General features: G+C 64.5%; 3 protein-coding genes across 3 annotated transcripts; 2 read left to right on the top strand and 1 right to left on the bottom strand.

The window, feature by feature from the left end:
• The first annotated feature begins 558 nt into the window (after positions 1-558).
• EMIHUDRAFT_361816 (hypothetical protein) lies at positions 559-1,867 on the top strand. The gene is made up of 2 exons (XM_005790718.1): positions 559-830; positions 1,132-1,867. Exon 2 carries the CDS (start codon positions 1,384-1,386, stop codon positions 1,774-1,776), a length of 393 nt encoding a protein of 130 aa, XP_005790775.1. The 5' UTR covers positions 559-830; positions 1,132-1,383; the 3' UTR covers positions 1,777-1,867.
• Positions 1,868-2,655: 788 nt separating this feature from the next.
• On the bottom strand, positions 2,656-5,759 carry EMIHUDRAFT_440173 (hypothetical protein). Its single transcript, XM_005790717.1, has 8 exons — positions 5,540-5,759; positions 4,974-5,452; positions 4,762-4,846; positions 4,565-4,623; positions 4,302-4,494; positions 3,571-3,645; positions 3,359-3,477; positions 2,656-3,284 (listed from the first exon to the last, which is right to left on the bottom strand). Exons 1-8 carry the CDS (start codon positions 5,651-5,653, stop codon positions 2,912-2,914), a joined length of 1,497 nt encoding a protein of 498 aa, XP_005790774.1. The 5' UTR covers positions 5,654-5,759; the 3' UTR covers positions 2,656-2,911.
• Positions 5,760-7,674: 1,915 nt separating this feature from the next.
• On the top strand, positions 7,675-8,280 carry EMIHUDRAFT_361813 (hypothetical protein). Its single transcript, XM_005790716.1, has one exon. The coding sequence runs from the start codon at positions 8,049-8,051 to the stop codon at positions 8,259-8,261; it is 213 nt and encodes a 70-aa protein (XP_005790773.1). The 5' UTR covers positions 7,675-8,048; the 3' UTR covers positions 8,262-8,280.
• Positions 8,281-13,106: the final 4,826 nt, after the last annotated feature.

Here is a 13,106-nt window from a genome sequence, read left to right as displayed (position 1 = left end):
GTGTGATGCGTCGGGCGATCGAGTACTGCCCTGGTACTGCCCGTGTTTGGGCGCCAGGCTTCACGCGGCCCGCCCGATCAACGGCACATACGGACATACACGGGTCACGGCACACACGCGCGGGGCTGCAAGCGCATAAACTCAAAGCCACAACAACGAGCAAGCGAGTCGACCCATTTCAGCATCACCCATCCACTGGTTGGGTAGTAGTCTAAGTTCTGAGCCTCGAGGCTGAACGGGTCTAAGTGTGGCTAGCCACGCTGGAGTGCTTGCGCGGTCTAAGATCAGCGGGAGCCTCTTACATCGGCTAAGTCGGCCGTGGCACGGCCTGGGGCCAGGAGGCTCCTCCACCGTGATCAACGATACGGCGCAGCCCCCAAATTTTCTTCGCCTGCGGCGGGCTATCGATCCTCTTCATGCTTAGCAATCGCCGCCTCAGCATCCTCCTCTTCCGACTTTCGTTGCTGCTCCTTCATTCTTGAGCGACGTCTATGGCTGAGCTGCGCTGTGAGCCCGATGGCTTCGTCTGGGCGTCAGGCGTGCGCTCCCGCCGTTCGCCTCTAGTACGTCTTAGTATCGACCCGTACCCAACCGCACTCGATTCGTATCGCAAGATCTGCCTGTCCTCCACCTTCAGGCCGAGCGCCGCCCGGCGCCGAGCAGCTTGCAGACAAGGCTGCTGGCCTCTCCCTGGACGCTTATGGGACTGCTCGCCTGGCGGCTCTGGCTCTGACCCGCCGAGAGCTCTTTATGCGGGCCGAGATCGTCATCTTCGGCAATCGCGGTCAGGGTGGCCCCTCTGGGCTTCCGCAGATAGCCGCAGAGGTCACCTACGAGATGATGCTGTGCGCTGAGGATGCCATCGAGGCGGTGTTTGCCGTCGAGCGGAACATCACCTTCCTGCAGTCGCAGAAGATATCGAGAAAAAAGGCGATGGCGATGCTCCTGTGCGACATGATTGGCGCGCCGCTGCTGCTGCGTGACGAGGCGGAGAGCGCCGGCGCGCGAGTCGTCACTAGGCTGCGAGCGCTGAGGGCGGCTGATGCGGCCGGCCTACAGGCAGAGGCGCGGGCGGCTCGCAAGGCCGACGAGGATCGCCAGGTGGCGGCGGTCATGGAGCGCGTCATCGACCTGGTGGAGCGGCGCGGCGCCGTGTACCCAGGCTTCCTCCCGGCGGCGAGCACCCCAGCGCTAGTTCTGCCCGCTGCGCCGACCCGCTCCCCCCCTAGCGTGATCGGGAATCACGAGGTGAAGGGGTTCGTGGATCGGGTCGTGGCGAGCGGCGGGAGCAGCAGCCGCCCGCCCCGCGACCCTCTCGCGACCGAGTTCCTCATAAGCCGCGTCCGCGAGCTCGAGAAGCAGGTGGAGGACCTCGAAAACAAGATGTGGGAGATGAAAAACCGATCCGAGTCCGTCGAAACAACGGCCTTCACGCATACCAGGCTGTGGTTCGATCGGACCCGCTCGGCCGAGGCGGCTCATTCGCTCGCCGAAAGCAACTTCAGGCTCGCCGCGCTTTGCGCGGAGCGGCTGTACCAGGGCTGGTGGATGATGGTCGAGACGGCGTACGGCGCCGGGTGGCGCCCGCCCACCGAGCCGGACGAGGAGAAGGACGTGTGCGACCACCAGCGGTTCGCCTTCTTCGACCGCGGCCACGACTGCTGCAGCGGCGAGAGGCCCAAGTTCGACTGGGACCCAACCGAGCTACGCGATCGGATGGAAAAGGCGCTCGAAGAGCCGTGCACATGCCTCAATCTTCGCGTTGTCGGCGAGTGAGAGGCGTCTTCCGCCTCCGTGCCGGCCCGTCCCGCGGAGCGATTTTGGGCTCTGTCTGAGGGTACGAGACCGGGGTGGTGTCTAAATATTACATGTTTCGTAGTCACCCGAAGCCCCTACACCCCCATGGCCCTGGTGGCGCCGCTGGGAGCGCTAATATGGGCGCCACGGGGGTCCTGCCGTCGCCCAGTCCGAATCACAGTGGGGCGGAGCCTACCCTGTCTCTTCTCTCTTCTCTCTTCTGACCACTGTGCACTGACTCCAGTGAAACTGACTATAGAAAAACAAACAGGTACAAAAAACGCGACAAAAGACGCTAGTCGAGCGCGGAACCCAGATAGAAGACCTTCGGTGCGCTGGGCCGGCCATTCGTCTCCGATGGCACCCGAACGCCGATCCAGTGGCCAGCTACGCCGACAGCTCCAAAGAAATCGTCATTCTCGAACAGCGTCGCCAGGGCGGATTCCTCGGCCGTGGGTTTCAGCTGGACAACTGTAAAGAAGGTGAAGTCCTGCACGAGATTGCTCGGCCCGGAGAGCGCGTCAACCGCAAGCGCCCCCCGTGCGAGGGTCTCGCCAAGCACCCCGTTGCGCTTGCGGAGCCACACACGAAGCGCGCGCACAAAGGAGTTCCTGGAGGGTTTGGTGAGGTAGACAATACCCAGCAGAGCAGCCAGCGAGAGCACGCGCGGCATGTCCCTGTGGCTCGCGTGTGCCGATCGGCTATTGCAGGGTTCGGACTTTTTGCGGGGTATGGTATGGTATCATCGCGCAACCCACCTCGGGACCATAAGCCCCCGCCTGCTGACAGACCCAGCCTCCCGGCTGCCGGCCTCGGGCGGTCAGGACCATACCCCCCCACCCTTTGGGCCGCGAGCATACCATACCATACCCCGGAAAAAGTTGGAACCCAGGAGCGCCCGCTCGGTGTGAACAGAGTTCGTACCGAGGAGCTGGGAGCTCCGCAACAACTCGAGATCCCTCGAGAGTTCACGCGGAGTGGGCTGGGGCTATACCAGACAGTCAGTCGCCCACACTCGCCTCTCCGAGAGCGCTGCGCAACCACGGGCTACTAATCATAGAGGCTCAAGTGACAAGTCCACACACATTACCCAAATCCCAATACTACGATTCGATCACAGTTTCTGGAGCAGCTGCTCCCCGCGCTCCACCAGCCACCCTCCCATGTCCCACCTCCGCGGCCGGCTGGGCTTGACGCTGTCCTCCTCCGACGCCGTCGGCGACTCGGTCGAGAGGAGCTGGGAGGGCGAGAAGCAGCCGGCCTGGTGCGGGCCGGTCGCGCACCCGCCCGGCCAACGCCCGGCGCTGCAGGCTGCGTGCTGCGAGCTGCTGCCCCCGCCGTCCTGGCTGCCGGCGGCGCCCCCTCCCCCAAGCAGCGAGAGCTCGGTCGGAGGGTATGCGCTACTCAAGCTGCTCTGCCGGTACGCGTCGCTCGGCACGTCGCCGCCGCCGAGCAGGCCCCGCCGGCCCTCCTCGCTCGGCTGGCGCCTACAGGAAGGCTCCGGGAAGCTTCCGAGGAATGCTCCGAGAGAGGACGCCGCCTCTCCTCGCCCGGGACGCGCCGCATCGGCAGCTTGCGCCGCGCGCCCGCCCCGCCCGCCCTGGCGGCGCGCGGCGCGCCGCCGCCGCCACCACCGCCACCACCGCCTCCGCCCGCGTCGTCGGCGTCGCCTCCGCTCGCCTGGGCTGAGCACGGTACACTGCTGAGGTACGCTGAGGGGTGGGTGAGTGAGTGGACGACCCCGCAAAACGCTGAGGCTCTGCTAAGGCTCGCCTGGCTCAGCGCTCGCTGCACGTGCGGCGAGTAGTCGACGGCGGCGCCCTCGGAGCAGCGGTTGAGCTCGATCGCCTTTGGTGATTACCATTCTCACGATTAGGAGTAGGACCACTCTGACTGCTATTGTTGTTGTTGAGCTCGAGCGCTTGGGGGGCGTGTCGTGGGCGTGTCGTGGGCGTGTCGTGGGCGTGTCGTGGACGTGTCGTGGGCGTGTCGTGGGCGTGTCGTGGGCGTGTCGTGGGCGTGTCGTGGGCGTGTCGTGGGCGTGTCGTGGACGTGTCGTGGGCGTGTCGTGGGCGTGTCGTGGGCGTGTCGTGGGCGTGTCGTGGACGTGTCGTGGGCGTGTCGTGGGCGTGTCGTGGGCGTGTCGTGGGCGTGTCGTGGGCGTGTCGTGGGCGTGTCGTGGGCGTGTCGTGGGCGTGTCGTGGGCGTGTCGTGGGCGTGTCGTGGGCGTGTCGTGGGCGTGTCGTGGGCGTGTCGTGGGCGTGTCGTGGGCGTGTCGTGGGCGTGTCGTGGGCGTGTCGTGGGCGTGTCGTGGACGTGTCGTGGGCGTGTCGTGGGCGTGTCGTGGGCGTGTCGTGGGCGTGTCGTGGGCGTGTCGTGGGCGTGTCGTGGGCGTGTCGTGGGCGTGTCGTGGGCGTGTCGTGGGCATATGGTGGACGTGTCGTGGACGTGTAGTGGACGTGTCGTGGACGTGTCCCTCCCCGCCCTCGGCCCAACGGGTTCGCCTGCAGGACCTTGCTCGTCATCGCGTCGCCCGCGCCGCGCGGCGCGGTGGCGTGGCCGCGGTAGCGCAGCTCGAAGACCTCCGCCGACACGCCGACAAAGTCGTCAAAGAAGAGGCGGAGGTAGAGATACTGCCGCAGCGGCCAGTCGAGGCACCGCTTGCGCTGCGCGAGCTTCTCGAGCCACTGTGCGTGCCTGTTGGCGGAGGAGGCCTCAGATCACTCCGACGCACGAGTCCAGAGCTTCTCGAGCCGCTGGTGCGCGCCGCGAGAGCGCCGCCACCTGCGCCTCCTGCACGAGCGGGTCCACCATGCGTGACCCGTCCTGCGGCGAGGCAATATAAGATAATATAATATAAATATAATATAACATGCGTGACCCATCCTGAGGGAGGCCGCGCGGGTGAGAGGGCGGTGGCGGGCGACCTCGGGTGATCTCGGGTGATCTCGGGCGATCTCGGTCCTGCGCGTTGAAGTTGCCAGAGTGGGCGAGGGCGGGAGGGAGCCGGAAGCGCTTGTAGAGCCGCTTGAAGGCGCGGAGGGTGTGCCTGCCATTGGGAGGGTGGGTTCGGGTACCGTGGGGTAGGGGAGGGTGTCCCTGCCATTCCGATATGCTGATCACTGACGAGTCCCTTGATCCCGCTTGACGGCACGGGGGGGGGGGGGGGGGGGTGCCGGAGCAGGTAGAGCAGCACGCAGATGAGAGAGACGGAGAGGATGATGTCTCCTTGCATCAGCGAGTAGATGAAGGCGATCGCGAGGAAGGAGAGCGTGCCGAGGAAGAAGGCGAGGAAGACGAGCCGGTACTCGAGAGCGAGTCCGTCCACCGCCCGGTCCATCGCCTCGACGCCGTCGCCACGCAGCGCGAGGCCCGGGCCGAAGAGGGCGAGGCAGTTTGCAAAGAACATCGCCCCCAGGTTGAGCGTCATCGCCGCCGTCGCGCACAGCACAAACAGCACCCGCAGCGCCTCTGGTGTCGCCGACGCCTCGGCCAGGAAGCCGGGCGGCGGCGGAGGGGACGGCGGCGCGTAGGGCTGGGAGGGCGCCGCAGGCGGCTGGGAGGGCGCGTCGTCGAGTTGACCCACCACCTCGCGCCCCTCGAACCGCACTCCGTATTCGAAGCAGACGAACGCAAAGCCGGCAAACACGGACGCCTGGGCAGGCGCGCGAACAGCGACGAGGGTGAGGCCCGCTCCACAGCGGGCGATGGGCGCAGCGAGGGGCGAGAAGGCAGGCGGCACCTGCGTGCCGATGGTCCGGCAGTTTGCCGTGTAGAAGCGGAGCTCTCGCTCACGGATCGCCAGCAGCTGGACGCGGAGGTCCGCCTCAACGTCCTGCTTGTTGGCATAGAGCATCCGCCGCCGCAGCGAGTGCCGCGGAGGTGCCGCTCAAGACAGGGAGCTAGCGGAACGGATGTGGTGGTGAGGCGGGAGGCGGGTGGAGAGAGGCGGTCAAACAGGGAGGCGGCGCGCTTATATCGCGCAGAAAAAAGAACATATGCCGGACGCCGGCATCGAGCGAGCAACGTGATCGACCGAGCGGCTTGCTGTGCGGACGCCTTCTTGTCGCTCTCTGTGCCAGCCCTCCAACGTGATAGGAACGAGTGTATCGCTTTGACGGATCGACCGTGCTTGCTATCAAGACTGATGTGACGCACACAGTGACACATCAGACGACATATGCAGGGGGACAAGCGGGGTTTTAAAAACAAGAACCGAACGGAACAAGGAAAAGAAATCGTGGGCGGGGGGGGGGGCTGTAACCCCAAAGGGGTGCGTGTGTAAATAAAGAAACATATGGGATATGGAGCGAGGAGCGGGGTTTTAAAAACAAAAGAGTTTTAGAAGGAACTCCCTTGCACAACACTGGGCACGGGACTGGCGCGCACTGGCAGAAAAAAGAACATAGCCAGAAACGGAGTTTTAAAAACAAGAAGCGAAAAGGACAAGGAAAAGAAATCGCGGTCGGCGGGGGAGGGGGGGGGCTGTGACCCCAAAGGGGTGCGTGTGTGTGGCAAACAACTAAGCCCAGCCACCACACCAGCCAGCGACGAAAAAGAGTTTTGGGAGGAGATGAGAAGAGGAGAGGATGAGAGGAGAGGAGAGAGGAGGAGAGAGGAGGAGAGAGGAGAGAGCTGGGAGAGAGGAGGGGGGCGGGGGGGAGAGGAGAGAAGAGGGGGGGGGCGCGAGAGGGAGGGAGGGAGGGAGGGAGAGAGAGGGCGGAGCGAGCAGAGAGAGTCTCAGGGGAGAGAGAGGGAGAGAGTTGAGAGGAGAGAGAGTGTGTGTGTGGTGTGTGAAAGCGCCATCGCAACTGCCATGTCGGAAAAGAATTTGTATGTCACACAGAGGGACAGGCTCGACACAGGACACAGGTGCGGACTGGCGCGTGCTAGCACTAACACAGGCAAACCACCGGAGCCGGAGCGTCGTGCTCGTGGCGCAGCCAGATTAAAAACAACCGACCCACTTTCTGCCCTTTATGTCACTAGCAGACCTTGCGCGCATGCGCGCCGTAGTGTTTTTCAGAGAGAGAGAGAGAGAGATTGTTTTTCAGTGTATGTAGCTCTTACGAACATACCCGTAGGTGAACTGCTGACAGGGTTTGCGATGAGGAGCGATCCGAAACGTGGTATTCGGGTGATTAGATCACTACCGCCGAAGCGCAAGCGCTTTTCTGTCTGCAACAACAGCCCGAAGCCAGTATTTATTTCTTAGTATTTATACATATCTAATGAAAAAGTAACCTGGTAACCAAGGTAACCTGCGAAAACTCGGCCACCCAAATTTTTTTTCAGAGGCTGAGAAAAAAATATTTTTTGGCTGAGTTACTGTGCCGTATCAAAGTCTGTGCAAGTGTGAACAGCAGCTCCTGACCACGGCGCTGTTGATAGGTCCAGGTGATAGCCCTGTATAGGCAATGCATACGCCTAGTCGGGCCTCAGATCGCCCGACCGCGTCCCGGTGCTCTGTGGTCGGATTTGTGACGCCGCCGCACCGCGCCGCGGCCGGGGGCCCTCCGGAGGCCGAGGATGGCCGTGACGGACCGGGACGAGCTCTGGGAGGTTCAATGTCAGTGTATATATTGTAGAGACTAACCATGTGCACAATATCTTTCAGTCTAGCTAAGCCTGGGAAGGCAATGCTGGGGCCGTAAAGCAGCTTGATGGTGCTTCGCCGGCGTGCGTCCCGGAGCGGTGCCAGACGGGCGGTCCGTGGGAGGAAAATGGAGGACAACGCCGACGGCGCTCTGATTCGACTTTTTACTTCAAACAAAGACAGCCGCACGCGCCGCAGCGCGGCGCGTGCGACTGTGGTGTCAGGAGCGGATCCGTCAGTTAGTCGTGTTCACGCCGGGATCGTGTCCTCCGCAACCTGCACAGACTTTAGGCCGCAACAGTAGCAAAAACACGACACGCTCGAATGGGACACTGCCGCAAGCCTGACACGAGTAAGTGTGTACTCGCAAGGGGGGCAGTTCCCAGTGAAACAGCAAATCCAGCCCGGCAGACCGGGAGAGCCCCCCAGGCGTGAATCGCGCGCCGCCGCCATCCGCCTCTGCGCCACTCGGCAGGCAGCGCAAGGCCCTCGTACGGCTTCCCCGGCCTGGCGCCGATCGAGACGCCCTTTCCGTCGGGCGCGACGACGCCGATCCCGAGGCGAGACGCGTCGGGCGGCCGGCCAGGTCCGACCGCGTCTGTGACTTGGCGCGGGGTGCCCCACTGCTGGCGGCGGCTCCTCGCGCTCCTCGTCGATGGTGTCGCTCCACAAGACGCAGCTCTCGAGCCGGGGCTCGGAGGCGTCGCTGCCCGTCAAGGCCGCCGCGCCCGCCGCCGCGCCCGCCGCCGCACTGGCCGCGTCGACGTCTGCACCCGACACGCCCACCTCGCCAGCGGCTGCTGCGCCCGCCGCGGTGCTCCCTGCTGCCGTGGCGGAGGAGCAGGAGGCGGTCGGCGAGGGGGTGTAGGCAGTCGGTCTGCGTGCAGTCAAGGTCTCGGTGTGTACCCTTGAGTCGTCTGATGTGTACGTACTTTTAGCTTACTGGGAGAAAAGATGTGTATGGGTGTGTACAAGACACTATTTCTGAACGCCTAGACGCCATTCCTTGAGGCTTGGTTATGTGAGTGGGGTGGACCCACAGATCATGCAGGAGCAATAGGGAAGAAATCCGCAGGTACGTTTTGGAGCTATGAAGGGTTAAAGTTGGAGTTCCGAGCAGCTCCTCGGGGCCGGTCGGGGAGGCACTCTCGGGGAGGCTTCTAGCGCGCCAATCACTCAGCTAGCAGCTCCTAGAAGGCCGAGGTGTAACTCATATGATTTCAGATATATATGAGTTACTTCACTTTGGCTTAAACCGGCTGTGCCCGAGCTTGACGGTGCGCCACGCTGCCACCACCGCTGCTCCGTTGGCCGCTCGGGCCTCACCTCACTCTCTCCGGCCCCTTCTCTTGGGTCTTTGTCACCTAGGTCCTCCCCTGTGCACAGCTCAGAAGATATCTTGGGTCCCTCTTCCTAGCCCCTTATACACACTTCTTAGCTTTAAGGAGCCGCATACACAAGACAGCCTGACTACGACAACAAAGTGGCCGTTTCACGGAGCACCGTGTTGCCTTCGGTGGCAGCGGTGGCAGGGTGGTGTGGCGCAATAACAACCTCGACCCGCGAGCCCTTGCTTGGCATGCTAGCAGGGGCATGTCCTGCTTGACCAGGAAGGCCAGTCTCTCCACCTCTAGAGCCTGGGGCGGCGAGATTCAGCGAGACTGCTGCGATTTCCCGGCTCGCGACCCGTCTGCTGTGCGAGACAAGGCGCACTTCGGGCGCCGTGGAGGGCGCAACAGCGCGTTTCACGCCGCACATCCGACTAGAGAGTTGTAGTCCGGGGTCCGCACTACAACCCCAGAGTCGGACATTTGGTGTCAGTCGCTTGTCCGCGCCCTCCACGGCGCGCGGCGTGCGAATACAAAATCGGCCCGACTTAGCCATTCTGAGCACCGTGTTGCCTTCGGTGGCAGCGGTGGCAGGGTGGTGTGGCGCGAGAACAACCTCAACCCGCGGGCCCTTACTTGACATACCACTCCAGTAGGGGCATGTCCTGCCTGACCAGGAAGGCAGCCGCATACACAAGACAGCCTGACTACGATAAACTCTCACAGCTCCCGGGCACACTCTCACAGCCTACTAGGTACGTCGGCGCCCGGCCGGCGGGGAAGAGTCGCCGCCATCCCGGCCACGCTTGCTCCTTCGGACAGTGCGGCTCTTTTTTGCCCCATCCCTTGGCAGCTGCGCCTCTGGGGCCGCCTCAGCCTCGGCAGCAGGCTCACGGGGCCGCTTTGGGGGCTTGGCGTTGGCCGTGGGCTTGGCGGCGGGCTTGGCGGCAGGCTTGGCGGGGGGCTTGGCGGGGGGGTTGGTGGCGTGCCGGCTCGCGAGGCGGGATGATCTCTCCGCCCGCCTCGCCTTCTTTGCCTCACGAGCAATCACGGCAGCCTCTCTTCCCGATGCGCCGGCGCTCTCACACCGTGACCTCTTCCGGCTCTCGGCCGCCAGCCGGCCGCTCTCGACGGCAGCGTCGATGGCGTCCCTCACCGCACTCCTCGCCTTCCTCGCAGGCGAACGAACCGCCGGGGAGATCAAGCTGGAAGGTGGCAGTGGGTTGGAACGACCCCGGCGCAGGGGCGACGCACGAGAGGCAGAGAGGCGGGCAGGGCTGAGCACGGCGTCCTCGTCGATGTTGCGACGGGCGGGCCTGCTGCCCCCCGATCTAGCGGTAGCGCGCGCGGCTCGGCGTCCAAGGCGCACGCCACGGGAAGGGGGAAACCAGCGAGTGTCCTCAGCTGGCTCGGCAGGCGAGCCGCCTGAGGCTGGGCGAGTGCACGGAGCACACTCCCGCTTGTCCACCGGGGCCTCTGAATCGTGCCACGGTCGCCAGCAGTCGGGGCAGAGATACTTCCGGCAGACTTTGCACATGAAGACAGTGAAAGGGACTTTGACGCGCAGCTCCATCCCCTTGAGCCTCGCTCTCAGCGTCTTGCTGCTCGCAGTACGCGAAGGAATTGAAGAGGCACGAACCGTCTGGGGTCTGGGCCACGAGAGTACCGCGCCGAACGACAGCCTCCACGTCTGGGGAGAGGTTGCGCCTTGGGCCTTGCAACTGCGCGTCCGGATGCTTCCCGCGAGGCTTCGGGAAGTGTGGGCAGTCTATGGTCCGATGACGTTCGCCGCACCTGTCGCAGCAGGCCATGAGGCGAGACTCTCGAGCACCTTGGCACTCGCGCGAGAGCTCGACTTTTGACACGCGTGAAAAAGAATTCTACCTGGGTCTCGACACTGGAGCGCCGGCCCGCGACACCATCACCCGACGAGCGCCGGCCGCTAGTGATAGCCGCGCCACGCACGCGACGCGGCGGCGTTTCCTCACGGCACGTGAGTGTGCGGTGGTGGCGCTGTCGGTGGCAGCGCCACCGCAGGCATGGCACGGTGCGCTTGCCGCCTGGACGCGGCGCCACGGCCGTGCGCGCGATGACGAGCGCCTGCGGCGCATCGCCGCCACGATCACGGCACACCGTGAAGTGACACGCGACGTGGCGTTTCCTCACGGCACGTGAGTGTGCGGTGGTGGCGCTGTCGGTGGCAGCGCCACCGCAGGCATGGCACGGTGCGCTTGCCGCCTGGACGCGGCGCCACAGCCGTGCGCGCGATGACGAGCGCCTGCGGCGCATCGCCGCCACGATCACGGCACACCGTGAAGTGACACGCGACGTGGCGTTTCCTCACGGCACGTGAGTGTGCGGTGGTGGCGCTGTCGGTGGCAGCGCCACCGCAGGCATGGCACGGTGCGCTTGCCGCCTGGACGCGGCGCCACAGCCGTGCGCGCGATGACGAGCGCCTGCGGCGCATCGCCGCCACGATCACGGCACACCGTGAAGTGACACGCGACGTGGCGTTTCCTCACGGCACGTGAGTGTGCGGTGGTGGCGCTGTCGGTGGCAGCGCCACCGCAGGCATGGCACGGTGCGCTTGCCGCCTGGACGCGGCGCCACAGCCGTGCGCGCGATGACGAGCGCCTGCGGCGCATCGCCGCCACGATCGTGACGCACCGTGGAGTGAGGTCGGGAGAGAGCAGGGAGTGTGTAGTGAGAGGCGCAATGGGCCCACCGAGAGGCGCCGCACCGCGTGCTTCAATGGGACGTCCACGAGCGAGGCAACGGCGAGCCAACGGCACCGTCCGCCGCAGAGCGCCAGCGCGGCGCGCCGAAGCAGCGAGGAGCCGCGCGCCGCCGCCCAGCGGCGCCTCGCAACAGTACACTCCGCACCGAGCAGTCGTCGAGGCTCTGCCGGGTGAAGTCACAGCCTGTTTGCATCGCCGACGCGTGGCTCAGACGCGTGCGGCGACGCTGCTGGGTCCCTCCGTGTGCCTGGGAGTGCGTGGACCGGCAGCTAAGGCTGTGGCGGATGGCTCGCCGGCGACTCGCTCGACGCTCGCAGCACTCGGCGGCGAGGAGGCGGCGCAGCCGAGTCGCGTCGCGAGCCACCGCTCGGGCCTGCTGGCAGCCTGCTGCGGACCCTTTGGCACCCGCCGGCCACGAGTGGAGCCGGGAGGAGGCCACGGGGGCGCTGCAAAGGCGGCGGCGGCGGCCATCCTGCGGCGTGTCGCGCCAGACGAGTGGGGGGTACTCTCTGAAGTGCAATCGTTTTTTGTTTCTTTCTTTCGGAACAGGCCGCTCCCACCAGGGGATGCAGGAATATGTTTTTGAGGAGAGGGTTTAATCTTTAAAGACTAAAGTACAAAAAGAATTAAAGTATACCCATGGCACCCGCCAACCGTCAGAGGTGCTCACCCAGGTTTCGGAAGTCCGCCTTGATGCGGTCAGTTCCCCCAGGTTTGACCGCGCAGCTCGCAAGACTCGTCGAGCACTCGCAGCCTTTCTGCGCCTCTGACTCTGCAAGCTATGCGGGAAGAGCAGTTTATCCGCAATATATCGACGAGTTCGAGAGAGCCACAGGCTTTCGCTCGGGAGGGATTGAGTGCATCGCGACGGACTTCAGGTTACACCTGAAAATCTGACGGTTCTCGCTCCCCATCGCGCTCTTCTCTTGCCGCACGGCTCTTCTGTGTGCCGGCACAGAGCTCCGTGCCAGCCTTCCAGCGTGATAGGAACGAGTGTATCGCTTCGACGGATCGACCGTGCTTGTTATCAAGACCGATGTGACGTACACAGTGACACATCAGACGACACATATTCTCCCACCCGCCGGGACGCAAAACGCTCTCGACGAGAGCCAGAAGAAGGCGTCCACACGGCAAGCCGCTCGGTCGATCACGTTGCTCGCTCGATGCCGGCGAGCGCATGGCGCACGCCTTGGACGGTGGCGAAGCCAAAAACACCGATGGTGGCCGTCCGCTGGCGTGAGCGGCGGCGGTCGAGACCTCACCCTTCGCGCCGACGACCCAACACGCGGAACAACCCAACCCGGGCCAACAACCCAACCCTACCCAAAAAGCACGATTCTGAAGTTGGGCCCTCAGCACGATAAGTTGAGTGCGCGGGAAGAGGTGTGGGCGCCAACGTCGCAACGATGCTGCGGAGAGGGCAGAGCCAGCGTGGGCACGCATTGGTCGCGAAGCATGCTGCCCCGAGCCCGCCGATGAACAAGCCGCGGGCTGGCAGTAGCCACGTCAACCCACCGCTGTGCAATGGGCAAAGCGCGAGCCCAGCAGTTCAGTCAGGCACGAACGCTGCACCGACGGCGGCGGCGGCCTCGGGGCGAGCGCGACCGAACGCGCTTGCGGTGTCGCCGCCATGCTGTCCTTTCG

Source organism: Emiliania huxleyi (genome assembly GCF_000372725.1).
Source record: "Emiliania huxleyi CCMP1516 chromosome Unknown EMIHUscaffold_119, whole genome shotgun sequence".
Taxonomy (NCBI): domain Eukaryota; phylum Haptophyta; order Isochrysidales; family Noelaerhabdaceae; genus Emiliania; species Emiliania huxleyi.
Note: the sequence above shows the minus strand (reverse complement) of the source record. Positions and strands in the feature narration are given on the sequence as shown.